The sequence below is a fragment of the Micropterus salmoides genome, unplaced genomic scaffold (genome assembly GCF_014851395.1).
Source record: "Micropterus salmoides isolate LMB-PRFRI ecotype aquatic unplaced genomic scaffold, ASM1485139v1 Ms_hic_scaffold_18, whole genome shotgun sequence".
Lineage (NCBI taxonomy): Eukaryota > Metazoa > Chordata > Actinopteri > Centrarchiformes > Centrarchidae > Micropterus > Micropterus salmoides.
Window position 1 is genome coordinate 13,937,126 of NW_024040928.1, and position 27,753 is coordinate 13,964,878.

Genomic DNA, 27,753 nt, shown 5'->3' on the forward strand with positions numbered 1-27,753 from the left:
GGGGGGGAGGTCTACCGGAAAAGGACCGCAGGATGACCAGCCCCGGGCGCGTGAATAAACAACGTTTAGGTCCGAGACGTAGGCTAAATAGTGAGCCGTAGAGCGCGAGGGCAGTGTAAAAAAACGAGAAAACTTAGAGGCTGCCCATGGTGCTGTATCGCCCCACGGCGTCCCCTCAGTCTGCGAGGGGACCAACGAGCCTGTGAGCGTCATCCTTTCTACGACCTGTTCATACCTGAGCTCTCGTGCGAATGCAGGGATGATGTACGGCCACAGGTTCAGCCACCTGACTCGGTCTCAGTCCGCATGAGAACATGGACGAAGGACAAGCGGATATAAACCCCAAATGAAGAACCCTCTTCGGCTCGACAAACATGTTGAAGACATCATTTGTCACGTACTTTCACTGGTTATCTATTTACTGAGCAGCTCGAGCCCGATTCAGCCCCGTAGCCGTTCGTTCCTTCATGAAGGGGATTTTAACATGTTGTAAAATAAAAACATGGACTGCTGTAATTTAGCTGCCCTTTAAGCATAGGAGGTCTACGTTTTAATCCGAGAAGAGCGACGACACCCGCCGAGACATGGCTCGTCTACTTGTTGTGGTCAACTCCGTGGTCCTGTTGCTTTTTGGCAGCGGCATGTTCTTGGTAGGAGCAAGTAAGTACAAGCCTCTACAGCAGAGGAGTCCGACCAATTTTTGTGCACTTTGTAACCTTGTAAAATGCGCCATTAGCCATACAAAGTATTACAAAACCTAAAACAAAGGTCACAGTGTTTTTTAGAGTCTCACGAGACTTTTGCTGTTTAATCTGCACCTGATGGTAGATGCACTTGATTCCACCCTTTATTCACACATCATACACTATTTTGTATGTGTTTTAATGCCCATCTATACTCAGTATCCAGTTCATCCAGTAACACCTGTCTAACCAGTATAAAGTAGGTGCAAGCAAGTACAAGCTGTGCTGTTACACCTGTCTTTACTTTCTTTGAATCATGTAGAAATATTACAATATCTTTTTTTTGTTTACATTTCAATTCATAATAACCTTAAGCCTAACAATGACAGTTCGCCCCATGCATCCAATTAAAGAATATATAGCATGTTTATACAATATTAGCATGTTTAAAGCAAGGCGCATGCACAACTATCGCCACCACAGCCACATCAGCACTTTCCACCACTCACTTGGAAGGCTACAACATGCAGGGGCATTTGCTTCTCTATAATAATGTGCCACCAGTTGCAGAGTCAACACTGCTTTCAGGTTTCATTTACAACAGTGTATACACACCCAGTATAGTTTGCATTCTTGCCATTGCAAGCTTGGCTGTTAGACTTACTGGTTATATATTTTTCCTAGAAATCTTCTCTATCTGCCACTGTATGCGTGCATCTACAGTATCTCTGTCTCTTTAACTACCTGTCTGCCTCGATCACTTCTTCCCTCACCCCTCAATGAACTGCGTCCTACGTGTGATAGCGCCTTGAAATAATCAGATTGGCACTTTACTGTTTCTGTGGGGGTGTGTGTGCTCACGTGTGCCTGAAACAAATATTCATAGCTTTTTGTCATGTTCTGCGTCAAAATTTGAAACGCAAGAGCATCTCTGATCTCAGTGGAGTGCTGCATAGGGCTGTAAAGAGCAGGGGAAGCTAAAATAATAAACATGACACTCATAAATACAAATGTGGCTGTCGCAATGAGCTTCAAAGTAAATGAAAAGAAATGCTGAATTAATTAGCGCCACCCTTATGTATGCTCTGAGACTATGGGATTCACAGTGACACAACATTCAGGGGGAAGGTCTGAATTAGTTGTAAGCCTCTTTGGTTCATGGAAAAGTTTTCCATAAACATTTCCACTATACAGCGAAGCAGGAAAAAGGATTTCAGTGAAGTTCTCTTTGGTGATATTGTCAATGGGATTTGCTTAGATATTTTGATTGTGATGCTAAAATTATGTAATGGTGGTTGGTACCATGTAATAAAGCCTGTTCTTCTTTCATCTCACCTACTGAAATTTGTTCATAAAGCTTTGTACTCATCCACTGAGCATGCTTTTCAATATGAGTCATGATTATACATTGATCTACATGGCACAGGTATTTGGATTGGTAAAACTGAAGATTTGTAAAAATCTGAAGAAATGACATTTGGTGCACATGAAGTCAACTGTCATTGAGAAAGAAAATCCAGAATGCACAATCTTCCTAAATCAAACAGTGGGAACACACTTGGATTTCTGTCATTTCTTTAGTCCAAACTGACAAGAAATATTTGAACGTGGGTAACCATATTTACATTTACATGTTCTGAAAACAAGCAAGCTAGAAAATGAATCCCCCATGAGGCCTAAACAGAGCTTTAGCCAGTGAGAAAACATGAATTAGAATGTATTGGATTTATTTGGATGGCCAGGCTCATATCATTCTTCAAATTGGCAATCTGCTGTTTATAAACCTGGTGACACATTCTTGACAAATAGACATTCTGTATTACAGCTGAATCCATCCGAGTGAGGGCTAATGTTTGCTCATGTTGTGATAATGTTACCTGCTGTCACATGGCAGACATTTTACAAATACACAGGGAAAATACAGACTAGTGTGTTTGGAGAAAAAACAAAAGACGATTTGATTCAATCTGAGATTTTATATCTATGTTTTGAGTCTCACACAGTAGCTCACACTTGTTGGTGTCTTGTTTAGACATCTGTTAGATCCAGTAAACACCCGCTGTAGCCACTAAAATCAACTTGTTCATAAATCTGCTCCAGCATGTGACTTCATACTAGCCTTTTGCAGTTTTGGGATGATGAAGCAGTGTAAGCTTCAAGCTTAAAAGCCTAGGGGTGGCACCTGGTCCCATCTGGTCCCAGTGCAAAGGACTTAGCCACACCTGGCTGGACAAGTCCTTTCCTCTGTGTCCGACTACTTCATATTGTTGTTGCTGCACTAGGGAGACAGACAGACACTAGTGTACTAGAGTAAGAGATTTAAACAAAGATCACAAGTCACTGCTCTTACATGGCTTCAAATGTAAAGGAAAGATGTGAAGGAAGGCAGGATCTCAGTGGGGGGATGAAACATGAAAAAGGTCTTCAAAGGTGATATGGGGGCAGGCAGTTCTGCGGCTGAGTTAAACCAGCACAAAATTGCTTAAGAGTTCCACTACTGGGCAATTTGCAACACGGCGGCCTGTGAGCAGCTGTGCGACAACCTTCTGTTGTGCAGAGGAGAACATTTAGACTTCCCACGACTGGGTTCGAAACACATCCAGATTGAGCTTATTTGAAGACTGTCTGGGCAACACGTCAAATTTAAAGGCACCAGTTTTGACTTATTGCCTTTATTTATAAGATGTCTGTGAATATATTATCTCACAAGGGCCTAAGGCATTATATGTATTAGAAAAGGATTACATTGCAAGCAGCTCTTCAAACTGTCAGTAGCTTAGAGGCAGAAATATGATCAATAATACTGTCCACATCCTTGGTAGATCAGTGCGTTTTGCCTTTTAAATGTGTTTGAAGCTAAATGAATTATGCACCTTTGGGAGTTTCATTGTGTTGTTAGTGAGCCGGTCAATTGTTTGGAAAATTTATGAACGTTTATTACAGAATAATGAGCAGAGCACTCTCTCATGTCAGACTTGATTTTCTTTGTAAAATTAAGTAGAAGCCGCTTCTGTCTCTATTTGAGACATTCACTGAGTCATAGAGCAAATGTCTCTTTGTCACACTCTCCTTTTAAATGTCAGTTTTCAAAAATCATTCAAAAGAAAGAACTGGGTTGAAAAGTGTCTAACATATTCTTTTACCTTCTTTAATCTGCAGAGCCTATTAGAAAAGGTTGCCGACTCTGCTAACATACTTTCTAAAAGAAATGCATAGAAAGAGGCAGCAATATAGCATTTTGCATTCACTGTGCATTTCAACATTTTTTCTTCTACTTCAGCATCAAACTAAAGTGGCTCAGGGAAATGCTAAAATGGACATGACATGTCATCTGTCAAATTCTGCTCCTGGTAAACCCGACTGGGGATGCAATCTCCAATTTTCTACGCCCATTTTTCTCCTTCTGTTTAATCAATGTGTCATGGGTATCCAAGGTGGTCTGCAATCAAAAGCTACACAGGCTGCCTTATCTTGATAAACCTAAAATCACATTATTTGATTACAAAAAAAACATTATTAATCAATCTCTTCACCTCATATGCTGGGAATATACAGTATAAGCAACCAATAAACAAACTATGTGTAAATCAGGATAAATTGCGCAATTGTGCTTGGCAAGCAAATATAGAGGACAAAATATTAGATGCCAAAGCTGTGCCTCGCTCGGACAAATTCAAACTGGGCTCCTTTCCACGTGGCGTGTCAGCCATTCAGAGCTCCACCTGCACTTTCACTATCTCTCTGTGCACTCTGGTTAGATGGGGAGTAGCTAATGCACTGGGCTTTGGCTATATTCTATGATTCATCCTGGCAGTGCGCCCACATCCCAAGAGGGTGTTACCATTTGTTTGCACTGACACACGCCTCGGCCGCTGTGACCTATTGCTGTTTGATTTCAGATCTTACATAATGCATTCTGTGGAGTGGGGCTTACTCAGGACACGTGGCCGACAACAAATACTGAAGTATCCACAATGACACTTATTACTTCAGAAGGGAACATCAAACAAGCTGGAAGGGAACATTTGGAACAGGATTGGATAATTGGACTTCACATCAAGAAAAATATTTGCATTAGAAAATCAAGTCATCTGTTGTCTGCTCATGAGCCAACAGTTTTTGAAATTATTAAATGAATGGATACAACAATGTTAGTTTGTAGTTTTAGTGATTTATGTTCAACAGTACAAAAAAGTCCCCTTACCCAGGTGCTTCAAGTTAAAAACCACATGCTATGGAAACAACATCATATAGGATGAGGGCACTTAGACATTAGAGATGATTCATGGCCTGCTTCACCTGATCCGTCACTTGCTCCATCACCACTAAATGACCCACAGACAATACATCATAGTTAGTGGCTGCAACCCCCATTATCTAAAGGACAATGAGCTTCAAGAAAAATGAACGTGTCCAGTCTTAGATAAATGTTGCACCTGACTCTGAAGGGTGTGCGACATGTGCTGACGGCAATCTCGGCTTGATAGTATTTGCCTTTTAACGAGAAAGATTTATCCTTAGAAAACAAATAACAATGCTTGTTAGTTTGGCAAAGGGTGTCCTGGGGATGATTCGGCAGCAAGAATCGAAGCTTCTGTGCGGCTTTTAGAACTGCAAGGCTGTTAAAATGAGATACAAAGAAGGAAATGCAATCCTGGTGCAAGTCCAAGCCATATGCAGCTCTGAGGAAGGATTTTTTTAAGTAGGAAGCTTTATTAGTATTCAGCCAATAACTGTCCTAGCGTGTTGTGATAATAGATTCAATTGTAAGGTCATCAAATGTTCAACACAAAATTATCGTTTTGATATTGCCAAGGCACAAGGACACAGGAACCATTATTGTAGATTACTGTAAGACTCATTCCCCAATGCTCTGCAAAGATCAAGGACGACATATTCTATATGCAACTTGCCCTCCCTCTTAACCTGCTATACGTCTATCTTGACACATTAGAGTACCTGCTTCCATAAATAAGCTTCTCATAAAACTGACAAAATGAGACAAATGGAGGCAGTTAATTACTCTGTGACATATGGCAGGTTAATAGTTATAAATAGTTATAGTAATAAAATACAGTGCATGTCACAACAGTATACTGTGGTTATCTGACTAGACTGCCCGATAATGTTTTGTGTATTTTCCTCTGTTTATGTTTCACTGTTTTTTTCTTCTATTAATGTTGCTCTTCCTCCACTGTTTACACGTCGATCAGCTGCGCTATTTTCATACTGTTTAATTCACAAGCAGTTGGGCACACAGCTAGCACACACACACAGGTGCATACAGCATGCACACATAGACACATACATACACACAAACACACATAGATACAAGGATACGTCACACACACTGCACACACTAGCCTACACTACATCCGATAGTTGAATGATGACCACACTTAAGCTCACCTCTTGGAATGTATGCAGAGTTGGTTCAAGTGAAAAGAGATTTTTAACCATCTAAAAAATTTTCAATAAAACATTGTCTTACTACAGGACACTCATTTATCCAAGACAGCAGATAAACTCACCTCACCACAGTTCCCTCACTCGTACTCAGCCTGCTTCAACTCAAAACAAATAGGTGTCACCATTATGATAAATAGAAAAACACACTTCAATCATATTACCACTACTCTAGATCCAGAGGGTCGATTTGTTATTGTTAACATTTCTATTCAAAATATTCATTTATGCATTGCCAATAATTATAGCCTGAATGTTGACAATCTCTCTTTTATTCATGCTTTCTTCACCCCACTCTCTGCTCACTCAGACACAGCTCTTATAATAGGAAGGGACTTCAACCTGGTATCTAATCCAGTAGTTGACAGGCTCAGTATGGCAGGCAGTCATGAAAAGTAAAATAATCTTCTACTCATCATACAAAAAAAAAGAAAGAGAGATCTCGTGAATTAGAGCGAGGACACAAAACATTAGAAGTTGCCTATGCTGCCTTCCCACAGGAACACGTGTTGAAAGATCTGAGAAAATTAAAACTTTAATTAAATGAAATTATTGATAAAAAGACCAAATTTCAGTTGCAAAGACTATGCTTTGAGAACATGGCAATAAATCCATCAGATTCTTAGCCAACCAACTGCAATTGAATAAAGAAAGTTTCTGTTTCCTTACTGCCAAATTTCCTCCTTAAAAGATTCAGATGGGAATATGACTCATAACCCAGAAGAAATAAACAATGTATTTAGAGATTTTTATAAAAACATATATACATCACAAATTGATCCATCTAGCTCCAACATTGATGTATTTTTGAACAATATAGATTTGCCAAGATTAGATGATGAACAGATCAGGGCTCTGGATTTACCTGTTTCAATGGCTGAACTCCATGAAGCCCTCTTACATATACCAAATAATAAAGCCCCTGGGCCAGACGGTTTTCCTGCTGAATTATACAAGGAATTCTGGGAAATACTTGCGCCCACATTCTGTAGGATGGTAATGCAAATTAGGGGTACTTGCATGTTGCCTCCAACAATGAACTGTAGTGTTTTACACATACAAGGAATTTGCTTTGGTGTTAAGGTGCTACACGCAGACAGACATAAAGCTGACATAAATAGATGTAGAAATATATAAATATGTAATAAACAAATGCAAGTTTATAAGAATAACAGAAGAATAGAGAAAAATAATACAACTGACAATATAAAAAATAAAAATAATAATAAAATAAAATAAGAATGGAACAACAACAATTTACAATTAACAACAAATATGTGCAATATACCAGGTTTGTGCATGATATGACATGAAGTGATACACTCCGACACTCCCATCCAGTTATCGCCCAATATCACTTATTAACGAAAATCTTAAAATCATCTGCAAAGCCCAAGCAAGAAGGCTAGAGAAGGTCACTCCTGTTATAATTCACCCCAGTCAAACAGGGTTTATCAAAGGCAGGCACTCCACCAACAATACACGCAGGCTACTCAATGTAACAGACTATGCCACTATTCATAACTTGGATGCTACGGTTGGTTCTTTATATGCAGTGAAAGAATTTGACAGGATAAATTGGAATTTCTGTTTGCTACTTTACATAAATTTGGATTTAGAAACTCTTTCATAGACTGGATTAAAATATTATACAGTGCCCCAAGAGCTTCTGTCAGGACAAATGATCATACTTCTCCAAGCCTTAGTCTTCAGAGCGGTACCAGGCAGGGTTGCCCACTCTCTCCCTCGCTATGCGCTATTTTAGAAGAACCACTAGCAGCTGCTATCAGACAAAATGGAAATATTAAAGGAATTCAAACAGAAAATGTACACCACAAGATAGGCCTTTATGCAGATGATGTATTACTTTTCCTCCTAAACTCAGAAACATCTCTTTCTGAGACAATCACACTTATAGATAAAATCTCATCCATCTCCGACTACTCCATTAACTGGATTAAATCCATAGTTTAATTGTAATGTGTGATTTCCACACCGCTAAAATCAGGGAATATTAAATATCTGGGTGTCAGTATTTCCTCAAGGCTGTCAGAACTGACATAACTAAATTACACACCTCTACTTAAATCAATATATGTCCATCACACAAGGTCATCATTGCCCATAATAAAATCAGTCTTTTCAGTATTACCCACCCAAACCTCTGCTGTCTGGTTTAAGTCACTGGACTCAAATATCTCAAATTTTTTGTGGAAAAATAAACCCCCACAAATCAGTTAAAAAACTTTGATTGTGGTGGTTTAGAATTGCCAAATTTTTCTCATTACTTCCTGTCCAACAGACTACAATATATCTCAAAATGGATCAATCAAAGCCCACTGGACCACTCATGGATGGACAAAGAACAAACATTCTGTAAGGATATTAAAATTTCCAATATGCCAGTCATTAGTTCCAGCATCCATCATCATACCTGTGTTAAAAGCATTAACATGAGCACTTCACTGGCAGTCTGGTGGGAATTTCTCAAAATATCTAGGTCTTCACCTATCCCATGCAGACTGACTCCAATCTGGAACAATCCTGGCAAAATAAGAAAACGCTAAATTCCCCTCTGTGGCATGACAAAGGGATAAGACATCTAGAGCATGTAATGCAGGGCAATAACTTTATTCCATTCCAGGATCTAGTGGCACAATATGGAATTAGCAATAATAAATTTCTTTAATATCAACAGTTTAAATCCATAATTCAGGCAAGATTTAAGGATAACATAATGGACTTGCTGACAGACCTGACAAAGCATGAATTCATATGTCATATATATATATAACAAATCTGCATTATATTGTACTTATTTCGGCATCAGTTTGATCCGTTTATTACAATTAAGTGGGCTTTCACACCTACCTCGTTTGCTCCTTAAGACTTTCGGACTTTTCAGTTTGGAACAGACGAAATTTAGTCCGATAAAAAGAGGTCCAGATCAAACTGAACCATGGTTTGGTTTGTTTCTGGTGTGAAAGCATTTTTTGGATGGTTTGGACTTTCACCATTTACAGGAAGTTCGGCGTTTCCCGTACAAACCAGAAACAAATACACGGGGAAATGAATTGAAATAAGGACACAATTATAAATCTCCCGTGACAGCTAATCTTTTCAAACAGAGGGAATTATAGAAGTAGCCTACACTGCCACCCATCTCTTTGGTCTTTCCTCAAACGGAGGTGCAAAAGGATTGCTTGGGGTCTTCTCCTCCTGTCCTGTCGGTGATGTTTTAATGTTCGCACAACGAGCACGTTTAATTGCGACATTATAGTGGTGGCAAATATGCACATGTTCATTTTTTATTCATTCATTCTTGTCAAAGATACCCGATAAACCAATCAATGTCGACAGGATGCAAGTCTGTCATGTAAAGTCCTTTAGTGCGTTCGCAAAATTGCAGTGTGAAACCAAACCTAAACTAACGGAATGTATCAAAATGTATCAAAACATGAACTTTGGTTCGGACCTTGGTCAGTTGTGAAAGCCCCCTAAATCACAGCAAAAGGTTGACTTTGGGTTCATATAGCTGTAGTATTCGCGGCTTGTGTTTATTCGCTTATCACGTTGTGTGTGAACACTCAAAATGTGCAGCGGTCAAACTCACGCGAGTAAAGTGAGGCAAATATTAACTTTGCTTTCAGTGTGAACACACCTTTAGATCTACCTCCAATGATAACAGATTTTCTTCAACTCTCACCACCAAAACTATTATCAATGATAAAAATGTTACTGTTGAAAACAGATGGTTCAATCTCTTTCCCATTCTTAAAGTGGGAGACAGATCTATCCATTAGTCCACACCAAAACGTCTGGACACAGATAGGTTTAAATACTTTTAAAATTACTAAAAATCACAATCTACAACTCACATCTGCGGAACAGCTCAGGTAACATATCTGATAGTTGTCCAAACGTTCTGGCAGAAGACATGTGAAGACCTATTGATATGGCTAAGATATCCCTTCCCAGTTTCCCCATCACTCTGCATGCTGGGGGACCTAAGTGACATTAGTATACAGATTGACATATCATACATGCTTCTCACTGCCCTATGCATCACAAAGAAAACAATCCTCATGAACTGGAAGGCCAAAAAGAATTTAATTATCATCCAATATAGGAATCTCCTTATGGACCAAATTAGCGTAGAGAGAATGTCTGCTTTCAAAAACACACAAAAATGTTTGACAAAATTCCAGTCTCTCTGGTCCCCCTTGATTAACTTTATCACTTAGTGGGGGTGGGTGTTTGCAACCTCGCTACTCTGGGTCCTGTGCACCCGGTAGGTGGGTAATAGTGTCTGGGTGCTGGAGCCCCCCCGTCCAGCCCGATGACAAATCAATACATATTTAAATAAATAATAAAACAGACAAAGGAGTATATTAATACTCTCTTGTTAAAGTAAAATCTGCCTGGTTACCCCGGCCTCTTAGCATGTCACGGGAACCCAGTCCCAAAACCTTGAACCCTCCCTCATAATGCTACAAGGGCTGAGAGAGGGAGACTGATAGCTTCGTCTGACCCGAGGGTCTTGAGATTTGCCTCAATGTCACTTTTGCACTAAACACTGACGCCATCGTTGACTGTCTCCGAGATAAAACAGACAGAAGTGCAAGACGCAAGTGAGAGAGAGGAAAGAGAGAGAGAAAGAGAGAGAGAGAGACAAAAGTGGAGACACAGAGATAAGAGAAGAGGGATGTCAGAGGCACTGCTATAGAAAACAGCAAATCATTTGAAATAGCTCCCAATTCCATCATTTTGTCTTTCATCTTTCTCTCTCAAGTGCTTTTTTAGATGAAATATTGTCCTACACAGCATATGACTTTGGCTGTCATCTCAACACAACTGTGTTATGGGTTATTTAGTCCATGCCCCACAAGTTAATGAAAGTATTTGAAATACAAATTGACTGTACAACTGTCAATTAATACCCACTTTGTAGTGAACTGTTAAAGAAAGCTGTAACTAGAAATCTTACTGCTGGTACTTGGAGCTGTAAAACTTTAGATGAAACACATTAGGCAAAGCATATGTTATTCCATCTGTATTGTCTTCTCCGATGCCATCCCCATAAGATTCTATATAATTCTTTTGTCTTTTCTTTACAACTTACCTTCCAGCTCAAGACATTTTCATTCACTTGACCATCTCAACATAGCATCAGTTACTTGTGACAACACACAAAGTCACCAGACCTGTGTTAACTACAAAAAAGCCCCAAGGATGGCCTACAGGCTTGGAGACTGTGAAGGCGTACAGGGCCCTCCATTAGCTCTGTCACCCCCCCGTTTCTCCTGGCCTCTGCTTCCCAGGCTTTTGTCCCACTTCGCAATCAACATGTCCACTTGCAAGCAAATCATGGTAGATGGCTGTGAAGTCACTGGGGTAAAGAAACGTAACCCTGCCCGAGGGAGTTGGACACTGTGGTCATTTTCTGTCGGGTTGTCAGACAAGGTTGTTCAGAGGGAAGGAGGAAAAATGTGAAAAAGTGATAAATATCCATGGTTTTTTTAATTCTGGAGGGTCATAATAAAATGCAAGTGGATACAGTAACATGTTGCCACCAGTGGCCTCCCCTTAAAAGAACATTATAAATGTTGCACTTGCTCCAGAGAGTTCTAATAATTTGCTTTTGACTGCAACCTCCTTTGTATGCATGACAGTATATATTTATATCCATGGGGACACCAAATCAATGTCCCTGTTTAGACGAGTTTATTTAAATGTGACTAGCGCTGAAATTAAGCAATCCAGTAGCAACGGGTGACAAAAGTAATTAAAGTGGCACTGTTGTAGTGTGATATGGTTAATTGGTCTGAAGACAGTGGATCAGAAAACAGTGATGCTAGTATTTGGAGATGAAAGGAAGAACAGAAAGGTACCAGTGAAACAAAAATTTAAACCAAACGAACAGTTTTCAGTCTAGTCCACTGCTTGATTAATTGAGACCCAGCAGCTTCTTGTACCATGATGACATACAGTAACAAGCTGGTGTCCCATACTGTATTTACTCATTCCACTGATGAATTCATCCACAAAACTGGATCACATGAATTCTGAGCGTAAGACTTGGTTATTCACTTTAAAAATCGAAACAAACACCTGTGGTGAGTTTCAGAGTGCTAACAAAGAGCTTGAGACTTTCCAGGTTCAGTGTTGACACAGATGGCATGGGTAATTTAATATCTAGAGGAGTGGGCGGAATAACAGACCCCTCTGTTTCTGTTTCCTTACTGCCAGACCGGCCACCAGCTCCTGTCAATGTGTCCGTCATGCACCTGCGGGCCGACTCGGCAACTGTATCCTGGGAGGTTCCAGAGGGAGACATAATAATTGGCTTCTCTATCTCACAACAGGTAACTCCTGAACTTCTATTGTAAATCAGCAAGACCGTGGACAGGTTAGCAGAGCAACCCCAAAATGGGAAAATTGCATTGTTTGATTTTTGGCCATTTGTGGTTTGGCATTGAGCCTTCATCGTGTCCTGCTGAAATTGTGTTGGCACACCACCCAGCCAATACGTACAGTGCACCTGGAATTTAATCTACCATGTCACAGTTTTTGACAGCCTGTGGATAGATTGAGATGAAATGGGGGCTACAGAAAAAATATTTTTCAGACAATAAAATTATAATCTATTCAAGGGCATATGTTTGGTTTCAACATTGAAGGAGACATATTTAGTGGGTGGTTAGGAGATACTCCCCAGAAAATTTTAAGCATTTTTTTGTACCAATTTCTGTCTTTTCAATTAATTCAAATGTTGTTGATGATTCAATTCAATTCAGTTCAATTTTATTTATATAGCGCCAAATCACAACAACAGTTATCTCACAGCGCCTTTCATAAAACAGCAGGTCTAGAACGTACTCTGTTATGTTATATACAGAAGCCCAACAATTCCCACCAAGAGCAAGCACTAGGCGACAGAGCCAAGGAAAAACTTCCTTTTAAGAGGCAGAAACCTCGAGCAGAACCATGGCTCAGGGTGGGCGGAGACCACCAAGGAGAGAGAGAGAGAGAGAGAGAGAGAGAGAGAGAGAGAGAGAGAGAGAAGAGAGGAACAGAGAGAAAGAGAGAGAGGGATGGAAGGAGAGAGAGGCAGCCTACACAATATACACACAGAGGTACAGACAGTAAAGGTGATGTTTCTATAGGCTAAATGAAAAATGGTACAGATATTTAAAGTAGTGTTAATAATAATAATCGTAATGTTAATGATTATCATAACAATAATAACAATAGGACTAGCAACAATAGTCGTTGTAGCAGAGGGTGTCGAGCAGGAACACGGGGCAGCAGGTGACCCGCAACCACCAATCCAGACTCCACAGCTCCAGAGCCAGAAACACCTGCAGGAAGTGATAGGAGGAGAGAGGAGAGGGACGAGAAAGCACAAGACTACCGGAAAGGGGAGTAGTTGAGTTAGTAACATGCAATAATGGGATGAGGTTGCATACAGAGGGAGAGAAAGTAGAGGAGAGAGGAGCTCAGTGCATCATGGGCAGTCTAGGCCTATAGCAGCATAACTAAGGGATGGTTCAGGACTAACCTGAGCCAGCCCTAACTATAAGCTTTATCAAAGAGGAAAGTCTTAAGCCTACTCTTAAATGTGGAGATGGTGTCTGCCTCCTGAACCCAAACTGGAACCTGGTTCCACAGGAGAGGAGCTTGATAGCTGAACGCTCTGGCTCCTAGTCTACTTTTGGAGACTCTAGGAACCACAAGTAACCCTGCATTCTGGGAGCGCAGTGCTCTGGTGGGGTAGAAGGTACTATGAGCTCTTTAAGATAAGATGGTGCCTGACCATTAAGAGCTTTGTAGGTAAGAAGAATGATTTTAAATTCTATTCTGGATTTTACTGGAAGCCAATGCAGAGAAGCTAAAACAGGAGAAATGTGATCTCTTTTCCTGGTTCCTGTCAGAATGATGTTTCAAATGTTTTTATTTATATAAAAGGGAATCACAAATTTCACGCAGCAGGTGACAAAAAAAAGGAATATAATGCAAAGTCGTAATATTTATATATTTTTTATATATTATAAAAAAGAACTACCTGCCCCATACTCTGCTGTGCATTAGCTTGCGTTATTGCTCTGCTGATATGGTCGTATCCCCTTCAGATAAATCCCTCCACAAATCCACCCAAATGTTAACTTCAGCTCCTTCGATAAAGTGCAGCTCACAGCTGCTTCAGTGGGAAGCATCCTAGAGCAGTAAGTCAGTCCCAAACAGAGCAAAGTTGTCTATAAGTGAGACAGCAACCCAGAGGAAAGACGCCAGACTGCAGTCCAAACATTTTACAAGTCTAAATAACTGGAGACTGCCAGGAAATACTAACACATGACATCATGAGTTAAAGCAACCTATTCTATTATGTCTTTATTCTCTAAATATTACATTACAACACATTTGTTTCTCATAATATGATGACATAAATCTCAAACTCTTCTACAACAGTGGCCCTAATATGCCTGTTGGTTTATATTATTCTCTAACAAATTTGCGGCTGACTGTTAACCATTTGTGTGCCAAATACATTGACTAGACAGACAACAGTAGTTATGTTATATTTTGATCAAAATAACTGCTAGGGACAATTCAGTAGTCGCTGAATATTGGTAGGGACATTTCCCGTCCCTACTAAATTCTATGCCCTTGAATCTTTTCACTGTCTGTTCCATAGAGGACACATTTTGTGTGTTCAGCAAACACCTAACTATGTGTCATGAGTTTGTCCAGCATACTGAGTAGGTAGTAGTTCATACGCACAACATCCTGGGTTAATAAATATGTGTTTTCGTCTGGATGTATATTCACAGGAACCTCTTAAAGCATTGCTTAGCATGCAGAGAGGCTGTCTAAATCTTGCCTTTAAGTCTTGAGTTAGATTGCAACTTGGCATTGTCGATTTGTTAAGAGAAAACAAGGGTGCAGCGGGAATGCACATAAGCATGTGAAGCTGCATTTTTTAGGATGACAAGATTTCAGGGGCTTAAAATAGAAGGACCAATGAATGTTAACACTGAATGACAGGATGCCATATGCTGCTATAATCATGTTTATGCTTTATGCAACTTGAAACATTATGCAGCCATTTAACTTGGCAATTCACACACTACTGATGGGCTGTATGTAACACCCAGATGTCGGCTGTTCATCATGACATGCAGCTGAATTTGAACACGTTTGGTAATTGCCTTGAGTGTGTATGGCGGTTTAATCATTACATTATTCATTGTTTATGGAGAGTAACAAGTTTTTCTTCTTTATCAGATCTCTCAGTCAAGTAAGGGCCACAAAAAATAAGCCACTGGCCCAAAGCCACTCCAAGTGCAGACAGACGAGAGAGCTCACTAAAAAGAGAGCTCTGCATGCAAGCAGGAGGAGTTAATACTTTTTCTTTTAAAAAGCAGCTGAAGACGCTGTTATTCAAACAGGGATTTAGCTAAACATTAGGCTTGGTTTTAAAGTTGTCTGCCATATATCAATGTGTTTCTGGTGTTTAGCTAGAAGAAGATATTTTGTTGTTTCATTGTGAAGCACCTTGTGATTTTATCTGTGAAAAGTAAATCAATTTTACTTACTTACTTGATTGTTTCAATAACATTCAGGTCAAAGACAAAGTCTGAGACTTTGAAAGCTTGTGACTCGAGGTACTTGCAGTCAGTTAATCAGAATATTGACTCCACAACTTTTCAATTTCCAGTCAAGACTCCATATGGTGAAAATAAAGTGCCAACTGTTAAGATAATAAAGTACTTGCGTGTTGTTCTCCAGTACCTTAAATATTTTCTGGTTGGTCGCCTCCGTCTCACATTGCTTATGGCTTATAGTATATTGAGGTACATGAATGTTTTTAGCTTTTTTATGATGCTGGAGGGTGATACATCATTAATGCAGGATTGTCCTGTAAAGATGAAATCCATAAAATCAAGCAACATGACTTATTAAAGAAGAGAGTGTTTTCTTTAGGGACAGATTTGCAGGGCTGTTATTTCTGTGTGGTCATGTTGATCACCTCATTGCCCACTGTGCTGATCATTGTCTCTACTTGTAAGATCGCTCCATTCTGTGTTCTGTTTCGATCCATAGAGGCAGGAAGGACACATGCAACGATTCATTCGGGAAGTCAACACCACCAGCCGCTCCTGTGTCCTTTGGGACCTGGAGGAAGAGACAGACTACATCATCCAGGTCCAGTCAATTGGTCTCTATGGGGAAAGCCAAGCCAGCAAGAAGGTCCATTTTCGTACCCTCAAGAAGTCAGACCGCTTCCCTTCCAACAGCTCCAATCAAGGTAAGATGTACTAATAGCTACCTTTGAAAAAAGAAGTTTTTGTCTGTGTTCAGGGACAATAATAGAGCGTGATTCCTCAAACACTGTTAAACCCTTGTAAAAAAGTTTATTAAAAAACAAAAAAGAATAAGACTGGAATTATGTTATTATTATAATTATCAACAAATCCTATGAAAACACCAAAACAAACAATTAACCTATTCTGCCAAAAAGTATAATTTGAGTAGAAACAGATACAGTTTATAGCAACTTGCCACAGAACTCCATTATTGTTCATACACTATTAAAAAACCAAACGTGTACGGCCATGATAATGGCTCCTAAGACTGTACTCAATGGTGCTTTGAGCTACATACTAAGGTAAGCCTGCTATCATGCTCACAAAGAAAATGCTCTAATGTTTAGCATGAATTTTTTTACAAGGTTCTCCCTCTTGGTTAGCATGCTAACATTTGGTAATTAAGATTAAACACAAATTCAATCTGAGACTAATGGGAATTTCAGTAGTTTTGCAGGTATTTGGTTATAGTCCAAAGTATTGGGCAATTAAACATTTGACCTGATGATGGCATCAGATGAAATATCAGGAGATCACCAAGATCATTAGGATTCACCCTCTGGGAACCATGAATGTCTGTACCCAATTTCATGGCAATCCATCCAATAGTTGTTGAGAAATTTCTGTCTGTGTGGTGGAGTGAATAATAGACAGACCAACACCACCAGATTATGAGTGTGGACTTCTTCACCTTCATCAAACTAGACAGCTACTAGAGTCTCAAAAGATTCACTAGAGATGATCAGAGTTCAACGCAAAAGAGTTTCACAAGACAAACCCAAGCTGGTCCTGGAACCGAACTGATTACACAATGGCTGTGCCAATTTTCTAAAAATGATGTCATCTTTTCCCCAAAAAACAATGGCGTTGAGCATCCCATTGGCCGATTTTTACTAGTGTCAGCAAATCCCTCAGACAATGCCTAGCAGACACATTTTCAGGCTCTGTATCTGATTCCAGTATTTCAGGAAAATTCCAACTCATGAGGTCAAGAGATCAGATCCCCCCTGACATCGTTAGGCTAGGCGACCAGACATCTGTCCTGGCACATCTCCCATCATCCCATTAGAGGTCAGACTCTGCTCATCCGACCAACTCCTTCTGACACCATTCAATAATAGGATTTCAAGAATATGTGTTTTCTTTTTTAAACCTACATATTGTTACAGCACACACTTTGAACTAAGGCCGGTTACATCTGACAACAGAGTTTCTCTAATCATAGAAACTTAACATCAGATGTGAATATGATTGATATATTGAGTACATGAGTTAACTCTAGATATGAGGCCACAAGGAACTTATCATACCAAGTGTCTGCACGAGTTGTAAAGTCAAAAGTTCATTGTAATGAATACATACATAATACATGTGACTCTGTTATGTGTTTTAATAGACTATTGTACAACAGGTATTGTGTTCATTTAGAGTCTATCCTTAAGTCAACAAGATGTCATGCCAGAGTTTGCCAAAATGCAGCATAACCGATAAGGTCACAATAGGTTACTGCAGCATTTAATTCAATGTTTCATCTCACTCTGTTACGTAACATAATGCTTTGCTTTTAATTCTATATTACATGCTCTGCCACAGGTCTGTTTCCCACAGACAGGAGAAACCCATTACAGATGATTTTCCTGCTGTTGCACTAAAGCCTCTTCTGGCTGTTGAATGCTTTTAAGCACCTTGACATTGAAAATGAGGTACAGTAAAGGCTAGTGCCAACATAAGTGCAAATAACCTGAAGCCTCCTCTCGCAGCGTCCCTCTGAGGGGGCTCTATGTGCTTCTTGCAGGTTATTTTCTCCTAGACACCAATTCATTATTGACAGACTCTTCAAGCATGGCTACAGGCAGGCTCCTCTGAATTTATGCAACTCTACATCACTCCGGGTGCCTAATCAGGATTCTGACACACACTCTAAAACACTTTGGATTCAGAGTCTGGGCTCAGCTCATGAGCTGGAGGAAATAGGATGGCCGTGACCAATAGAGAATAGGTTCAGTAGCACTCAATTTCCTACAGCAAAGATGAGTGAGAAAAAGCTATTTTCTTTCTATTATAAGCAGTTGAGAAGAGTTTACATTTCAGAAGAAACTCCTTTGCTAATCTTCTCTGCATTAGTTCACCATGATTATGGGATGAGCCAAATACATTAACTTAAAATGATGGCAGCTTGTGTTTGAAATTAGTCTGTTCACTCTGTTATCTTATCGTCTGGCTGTTGTGAATTTAGGAATTGCTGGCACAAGTGACTAATAAATGTTTCTATTCAGCTGACTCAGGTTTAGTACCATCAGTTAAGCTGCCAAGATCGTCGAAACTGAAAAAAAATAATTCAGCTAACATAAAGCTAATACGGGCACCGGAGTTACACCCCTTTCCTTAAGCTTTACATTCAGGAAATTATTTTCTCTACTCATTTTTGAAGTTAAAAGCAATGGATTTTTGTAAACTTACTAACTATCCAAATGTATCTGATTTGAAGTGCTGAGCATAAATAGACTTAGGGCCAATGCCTCACTACTTTTTTTCCAAGAATCTTGGAGAAGATTCATTATGCAACATTAATCAGTGAACCTTTTAATGTTGTACTTCGATGACTCCTTTAACGAGTTGTTCCAAGTGCCAAGTGGGTCAGAAAAACAGCCCATTCAGTGGATGAGCTTCATTTGTGGGAGTTTGTTTTTGGAAGTGTAGAAGCAATCACTGTCAGCTTTCCATAAATCCAAAAAATGCCAGCACTGCTGCCTTCTCATGCCCCAGTTTCAAAGTTCAGTCAAGTTTCTTTATGTAACTCTTGTAAAGTTTATTACTCGACTCCTCTTTTCATGTTTGGCTTTGCGCCATTGTATATTTTGACTCTCGATATTGTTGGCAAATTTACTGTGGACTGAACTCAGTTTGTACATGACACACACAATGCACACATGACCTGGGGAAAATCCACACATAGCAGCTGTGGCTAATACTCCTTACATAGATAAGCTATTGTGCTGTTTTTTAATTTCATACCAGTTTCAGATAAAGACCCTAGATAAATGACTACAAAACACATTAACCTAATTAACTCTGTTGGTGTGATGGAAAATTACACCACTTGTCCAAACAGTAAAACAACGTAAAAAAGTAACATGCGGTCTTAAAGTGAACAAGTGAAAATCAGCAACACATAACTAACATTACTACATAGATACTAACAGAGGGTACATATCATAAAAATGTTCAATATATTATCTACATTAGTTAAGCTAATAATTATGTGTATCTACTTCTCCAACATGTACAACCTGATTCTGGTGAGTCTACTTGAACAAAGAGTAGGATTTCATCTGTCCTGTATAAACTGATAAACCGCTACCAATATAAGGTACTAGCAATGGTACAGCTGAACATTTCAAAAGCGTTAGCGTTTGCCTCAGCTAGCTAATGTGGGTAATGTTAGCCAACAGGCTGCTGACGTGCCCAAAATAGTTTTTAACTCACCATTATAGTTGAAGGTCACCAACATGAGAAACTGAGCTTTTCTACTACATACTCCTTAAATACACTCACTTTTAGTCACAGTATTAGTTCCACGAACCCCTGAAAATTAATTTCAGTTGTTTTTTAAAAGTTAAAGTTATGTCTCTCAACAAGCATGTTCACAAGGTTTCCTCCTAAAATCACAATATATTCTTCACAAACCTTAATTTAATGTGACTTTCTGTTCAGGATCTTGCTTGTTCCTTAAAAGCCTTTTTTAATCTAGCATTACGGTGCAATTACAGAGATCCTTTGTCATAGCCAAGTGCCTCCTATTGAAACTAAATTGATTTGCGGTGTATACCATACATGCCCAAGAGCAGGAGCTATAATACCCATATATCAAAAATGCTTTTATTTTTTTCCTCATTGCCATTCTCGTTGATAATGTGATTACATATTAGTGCATATGCTATTGAATGTACAGCTGTCTTGGTCAGAATCCATCTATTTCATATAAAGCATTTCCTGGCAAGACAGCAGCCATGTGTTGCTGGAGAATTTCAATTTAAATAGGTTACAATGGATGTTTTTCTCAAGATCAATATGTCTTTCCAAAGTCTATTTTAATTTTATTAGTTCCATGGAAAGCTTTTAATCAGAGTACATATTTATGTCCTTTGCCCGCCCTTCAATGTATGATTGAAAACGTGCAGAAGTACAGCAGCATAAAAAAATGTTGTATGTTGCCAGTTTATTAATATTCCATTAATTTAAGCAATCTACATTTGCAAAGTAAACATATTGGTTAAGAACTCAAATATAATTCATTGCTGAGGGGTAATTGCAGCACATTGAAGAGACTTTTTGAAATAAAATCTCTTGTGCTTATAGACAGACAAAGCTGTAATAAAATTGGGAAAACTAACTTGTATTTGTTAGCATGAACAGCGATGCCACAGTCACTACAAAAAAAATTCTCCAAATATGTTAAATAAATAATTTTCAAACAAAGTCATGAAACTGCTAAAAATGCTACTTGCTGCCACTAAGCTGTCAAGCTGTTTCACACGGGAGAGCAAAAAAAAGAACATTTTCAAAGGATGGATGCCTTGAGCAGTCAACCCTAACTAGGTAGGTGGTCCCCTTAGACACAATTACTGTGTGATACTTCAAAGAGATGCCAAGCTGTCTTCGCTGAGTCAGAAGCTACACCTACTGTTGGTACTCCCATTAACAGCACTGAGACAAAGGTATGCTACACACTGCTCGCTCCCTGCAGAATATTCCTTTGACTTCCACTGGTACACAATTCTACAACTTCATCTTTAGTTAATGCTTTAAGTTAACAGCATGCCGATTTGCTGATAGTGGGCAAATGGTGACATAAGAACTGAAACAACTAGTTTATTGATTATTAATTGGTAGATTAACAAAAAAAAAAAAGACCTTTAACTATTTTGATAATTGATTAATCATTCAAATCAAGCAAAACTGCAAAACATACCTAATTACTATTTTTCAGTTGTTAAGATTTACTGCTTTTTATTGAAGGTTAGCGGTCAGTCCTTAACCCCGTACATTTCAAACTGAATTAAGTCCAAGGGAGTAGCCTTGTGTTGTCATTGTACAACAGCCACTTGTGCACCACAATGTCTTCGCGTACACTGAAGAACTGACTCAAAATGTAAATGAAAACAAATTTAAGGTTTAATCAGTGTGACTGAGCAGTTGTTGAATTAATTTTGTCAAGTTAAGTGAATTTTAAGCTGAAAATGGTTTACAGTGTAATGAAACCTAAAAAAAAATTGCTCAGTCTCAAGGAGACGTAATGCAATAATAAATCACATGATCCATCTTTGTGACTACGGTAAAGCACCTCTGGTGTGTTGTTACACTGTTTCCCGACACAGTTCACAGCCACAAAAAACATCTTGGGATTCGGGGTGAGCAGAACGAAGGTCGACTAATTATCTCAACACAAACTCTTTGTTGCACTGGAGGCGCCACAATCCGCTCAGTGTGGTGTCGCCATGTTATTCAGGTCATCTGGAAATTCTGTTCACTCTCTCTGTGTTGTCTGCATCAAATATTAAGATATGCATACAGTATATCAGCATGCTAACACAGTCTGCATGTACCAAGTGGAAATCTATAAACAAGAAAAAGAAGGCTCTCATCATCTCAACACCTCTACTAGTAGTTTCTCTATGCATAGCGATATTGTAATGCTACATAGCTTTTCATATATGCAGAATAAAGTGGAGCAACTTGTATGAGCACAAACCTGGGTCCTGACCTGGCATTTAAGTGTATTTTGCAGCCTGAGAGCTCACTGTGCAATAGAAAGACACAGGAGATGATGTAGTTGAAGCTTAGATTTGGCTCTCAAATCACTGGCTGGAGTTTCAAGTCTATGTTAATACAACACTCACATGTAATTTATAGTTTGAAAGAGTTGGTCGCTGTAATAATTTCTCCTCTTCACATTGGTTATGAAGTGATACTGAGCGACTGCACTGTAAGAGATGGAGCAGAAAATCTACAGTCCTTACTCCATGCAAACACGCATTCTGCAGTTTAGTCGCAGCTAACATGAAACTTCAGCAATCGGAGTAGGTCGAGTCAAATGAATATATTCCCCCTGGTTTTCGTGTGCAGGTTCATTGCCAGTGTTTCATCCCCACTACGACTACCAAGAAGTATCCCTCCACCAGGGCTTAGCAAGGTAACCCTGCCGAGGGAAACATAAAAAGGGAATATCATAGGCTATAGGCCCATACACACTACTACAAGACTAAAAAAAGTGTGGCAGTATGAGTGACCCCACTCCCTAATAGCTATCATGTGAAGAGATCGGGGCCAGTTTCTTGACAACTTGATTCACTAAAAGAGGCAATTGGGAAGAGTGGTGCTCTGGAAGAGTTCCATCCATGCGGGTAAAGAGATAGTTTGGAAAGTGGAGATAGGCACATAGTCAATCCACTTAATGGAGGATATAATGCTACAGGATTGATACACAGTAATGCCCACCACAATTTCTGACTACTACAGTTTTTGTTAAATGGCATAATAACAGTCTTAAGAGATAAACAGGGTCCATTTTTGCCAGTCCACGCTGACAGGATGTAAGTTGAACATCTTACATTATCAGGAAAACCAATAAAATAGCCCTGCAAGCAACACAACCTTGTAAAGGTTATAATGTTCAGCTTTCACTGAGACACACGGGTGTTGTTTCTACTCTATAGTAATGTTTGAGGCCATTGTTTTTGATGTTCTATTGGATTGCATTTTAATGTCTAATGTCCCCTTCCATATAAATAAAGAGGTTAGGACAAATATTCTGTACTTTTTCTTCAGTATTTTGGAGTCAGGATTTCAGGAGTCTGTATTTACAATACGACAACTGTCCTGTCTGTCCTCTCTGCTAGATGACCCCACTGTGCAGGGTCTGGACAAGTCCCGGCATCTACAAACTGGAGAGATGATCATAATCGTGGTGGTCTTGGTCATGTGGGCAGGTAGGTTTATAGACTGTATGTGGTTAATAATATTTATACAATTATGGTTTTATTTATGGTCCTTGCTTTACTTACTGGTTTGACATGAGAAGGGTAATTTGGGAAAAGTTGATAGCCAAGTTTAGCCCCCCATCCCAAATTTAATCTGACACAGAAATACTTCAAAATCAAGTTTTCAAGGGCTTTAAGTACCACGAAATATAATAATTGTACAGAATTCTGACTTAATGTCACTGGAGCTGAGCCTACATGTATACTAGACTAGGTAGAGATCGATTATTTTTGTCAAAATGTCATCAGTACTCTAGCTTAAGCGCCTAATTAATGTTTGATCTGTAATACTGGTGTTACTGTCTTCTAGTCCTTCAGCGTGACACAGGCCGATTGTAGATCCACTGAAGTCTAAGATCTATAAATCCATTGTCATACATCAGATGTTATTGAGCAGTTGTTATCAGTAGTGAAATGACTTTAAATATGCAAAAAGATAATTGGACTTTTCCAATGGATTTGCAAAATGTTAACATTTATTGTCAGTCTAAATGATGATTATCTTGTAGATGAATCAATACAAGGACACACCAGTCAATAAGACAGCAATCAATAAAGACAGAAAGTCATCCAGCACAAGATATACAGGATCCCCACTGAGTCCAAAAAGCTAAGTAAAAAAACACAATAAATGTAACAACTCTGAACATCCTGTCCCCTTTAAGCCTTTTCCTCCAACAGCGATGTCAAACCAACATCACGCTTTCCTGAGCATTCTCTGCATCTAAGCTCCCCGTCCAAGTATGATTTTCTTCTCCTTTGAGGAAGTGCGTTGATAAATGAAGTGTTGAGGCACAATGAGAAGTGGCACATCTGACAGGCAGCCAGGAGCAGGGTTTTCCCATCCCCGAGCAGCAGAGTGAGATGTTAAATAATACTAATGAGAGAAACCAAAGTGACACGGGGGCTGTGAAGAGTGGGAGTGAAAGATTAAAGGCACCTCATGTGGCGTATTCATAATGGACTGCTCATTTGCAGCCAGTCCAGCTCAAAGTCACCTCATTCTCTATTTTTGTGAGGCTTATTCAGAAATTCATAACCTGCATCCTTTGTTTATTTCTGTATTTGTTTATTTGATTTCAATTTCTATACTCCATCTTTTAATCTTTTATTTATTTATCTCTGTATGTTCGGCGGCTTGGTCTGAGTTTTAAAAAAGTGAATTAATTGTAAAGTAATCGGGCAATTGCTTTTAATATGATGCAACCTCATCTACATCTACATTGTGTAACATTTCTGTGTGGCTGTTGGTTAACAAAGTGCTTAAAATGTAGTGAAGACCCTGGAGATCAAATTACACAAATGCTGTAATTTAACCATGCAGCAGTGGAAATGCTTACCATGTATGTATCCCTGCAACATAGAGACATGTAGCTTCAATATTGCAGAGCACTTATGTGGCGCATTATTAATATGTTAATTCAAGAAATTACACTATGCTTCTGACTATCCCTCACAGCTCCCCAGTTGACCTTACCAGAACTGTATATCAGTTTCTGAATATTTAATGATAGCATCCTCATAGAAATTCATAACCTCAATGAAGCAGGGAAGCTAATTGTAAGCATACAGTACTGATCCAAACTGGAGGCAGAGCTGCATCTGGCAGACTGCAAAATGTAACAAAGCCAACTCCGTGGAGAATTTCTGTCCTCCAAGCTTTCAGATAAGGGCCCGACCATCACCCTCCCTTGGGAGCAGAATTCCATTATCCACATGGCCTTTCAACGTGCTTAGTTAGAGGAAGTGGTGACATGTCTGCGAGTGACGGTTGCCGCCTCGTGACTGAATTCCTATCCTCTTTTGTGCGTGTCTGTGTGTTGCGCATGTGCCCATTTCTCACCTCCCGGCAGCTGTTATTGCCCTGTTCTGTCGGCAGTATGACATCATCAAGGACAACGACTCCAGTAACAGCAAGGAGAAGGCCAAGCCATCGTCGGAGAGGAGCACGCCGGAGCACCACAGTGGAGGACTGCTGAGGAGCAAGGTGAGTGCGACTCCGCTGAGTGAATACAGCTCCGCGTCATGATCACTTCAGGAATTTTTGTCTGAATGGATTTCTTGCATGCTGAAAACATGCACACCGTGTTTCCCCTCACGCAAGACTGGCTCTTGGCAAACAGTGTCTCACTGTGCAGACAGCAGTGTCACCAACTATATAAATTACTGTCAAAGTAGGAAACGCACAGGTGTTACTAAGAACATTAACGATGTCTCTGTTCTATTCTTAGCATCCCAGTAGTAAGTCATGACAGTAAGCTGGCATGTCCAATAGCAGGACCCTAAAACTGACACAGCTAAATTTAATTCTTTACACCTGTGCTATTCCTATGGAGACATGTCAAAATTTCCTCTGTGAAAAAGACTGTGTTTATGTGTTTAATGACTCAACGTGTTGAAGGATGTGTACAGAGGGGCAGTGATGATGTTTTTCTTTTTCTTCTGCTCCTTGCTGCAGAAACAACTTCCTCCAGTGAATAATAACATTAATGTAATCTAATCCAGTGTGCTCAGCCAACTCACGCGGCCATGAAGTGCCCACCTCTTTGGCACTTCACAACTGCAAACGTGGTTATGCTGGATATTAACATGATTACTGTAGTTTTGTAGAATACAGGTACATTTCAGGCTCTGCTGTACAGACTGGAACCAAAAACATCCAATATGCCATGATTAAGTTTAATTGCTTATCTATCAACAGATGTGATCACAGGAATCTCCAAAGATCCATTCCTCAACCGCTGTCAGTGCAAGATACTTACACACAAGCAGCATGTCTTTTATGGAAAATATATTTTGCATGTGCTATACTAATACAGTCAGTTTCAGGTTAAATGCTCAGCAGTAAATGAAATAATTAAGTCCATTCCTTGAAAGATATCGAGCCACTGGTGGATCTTTAAGTGTGTGAGAAATGCCTTTTAAAAGTAACAGATTGCAGCGGACAGATATATGCAGTCACAGCTCAATAATGAGGCCACGAGCAATCGATGGTGGAGGTCATTTGAATTTTGAGTGGCAAGGATTAAACACAGCAACATATTGAGTTCTCTTTTTTAAATTAGCCGGGGCGGCAATCGTGGCTTATCTCTCCTTCCAGTTGTCATTAAGTGGTCGGATGTTGACGTAAGGTATCTGACCAGAGACATTCTGATGAGGACTTCAGACACTCTCTCAAGCATCTGTCAATAGTAACAGTAACTGATTTTTATTTGTCTTGTCTGTTGCAGTTTCATGCTTCTGTGCCGTCTATCAACATCATTGAAGTTTGAGAGAAGAAGGAAGCTGAAGTTAAATTCCACCACTCTCTCTTTTACCGTGAATGCATTGTCAACCTTTCTTACTGAAAGCTGAAAAAATGTGTAGTTTCTGTGGGTGATCATCAGTGAATAAGGTTGGCCGAGGCTGTCTTGCAAGACACACTTGCATGCACACAGATACATACCCTACACACAGCTACACGCCCCTATATGCACAAACACACAACACAGAGTAGCTAACCTACTCCTGCAGGTTGAACATAAACGAATGTTAACCCATGATGCTGTGAGCATTTATGTCTTTGCCAGGTGCTTGGTACGTTATTGCAATACAAAACACATAATACCACTGAGGCCAGGAGGCCTGTCTCCATGACTTTAAATAGGCATTGTATTTTTGATATCGGCATGTGCGGTTAGATACCACGTCCACCTGTTATAGGCAACTCAACTCTAAATAAATCCTCCACTGCAAATGTGTTAATATATTGTCTGATCACAAATGTATATTAGCTGACTGCTGAGGGCAGATTGTTAATTAGCAGAGAAAGCAAATATATGTATCCAAAATTAATTTGTAAGAACCACCACAACATGTCTTAATTTTTTCTGATTATTGAAATTAAAATAACAATTTCTGGATAATGTTTTTCATATTTCATACATAACAAACATTCAGTCTGTACATATTTCATTCATTTTCCAAATGAAGTTGCATGCAGGTCATGTGCCTGTAGAATAGCATTTGATGTGCATTCTAAGTTAGATGCCAAAAATGGAGAAATAAACTTGATTACAGTACTGTGACGCTGTTAATGTTTTCTTCTATTTTGCCGCTTTTAGAACAGGACACCATCTCTCATCATCCAGTCAGTCTTGTACATTGCCTGACAATTGTATTACCTGAAGTGTAAAAATAAATCTTATTTTGAATGTC

The 27,753-nt window shown here is 39.4% G+C and overlaps 1 protein-coding gene across 1 annotated transcript; it reads left to right on the forward strand.

The window, feature by feature from the left end:
• On the forward strand, positions 1–27,753 carry fndc4a (fibronectin type III domain containing 4a). Its single transcript, XM_038727272.1, has 6 exons — positions 1–660; positions 12,399–12,514; positions 16,254–16,458; positions 23,416–23,505; positions 25,410–25,543; positions 26,787–27,753. The coding sequence occupies exons 1-6, from the start codon at positions 585–587 to the stop codon at positions 26,826–26,828; spliced, it is 663 nt and encodes a 220-aa protein (XP_038583200.1). The 5' UTR covers positions 1–584; the 3' UTR covers positions 26,829–27,753.

Coding starts and splice junctions, on each gene's coding strand:
- fndc4a (XM_038727272.1), top strand. CDS start 585: ATGGCTCGTCTACTTGTTGTGGTCAACTCCGTGGTCCTGTTGCTTTTT. Junction 661..12,398: donor CATGTTCTTGGTAGGAGCAA/GTAAGTACAAGC, acceptor CCTTACTGCCAG/ACCGGCCACCAGCTCCTGTC. Junction 23,506..25,409: donor GGTCTTGGTCATGTGGGCAG/GTAGGTTTATAG, acceptor ACCTCCCGGCAG/CTGTTATTGCCCTGTTCTGT.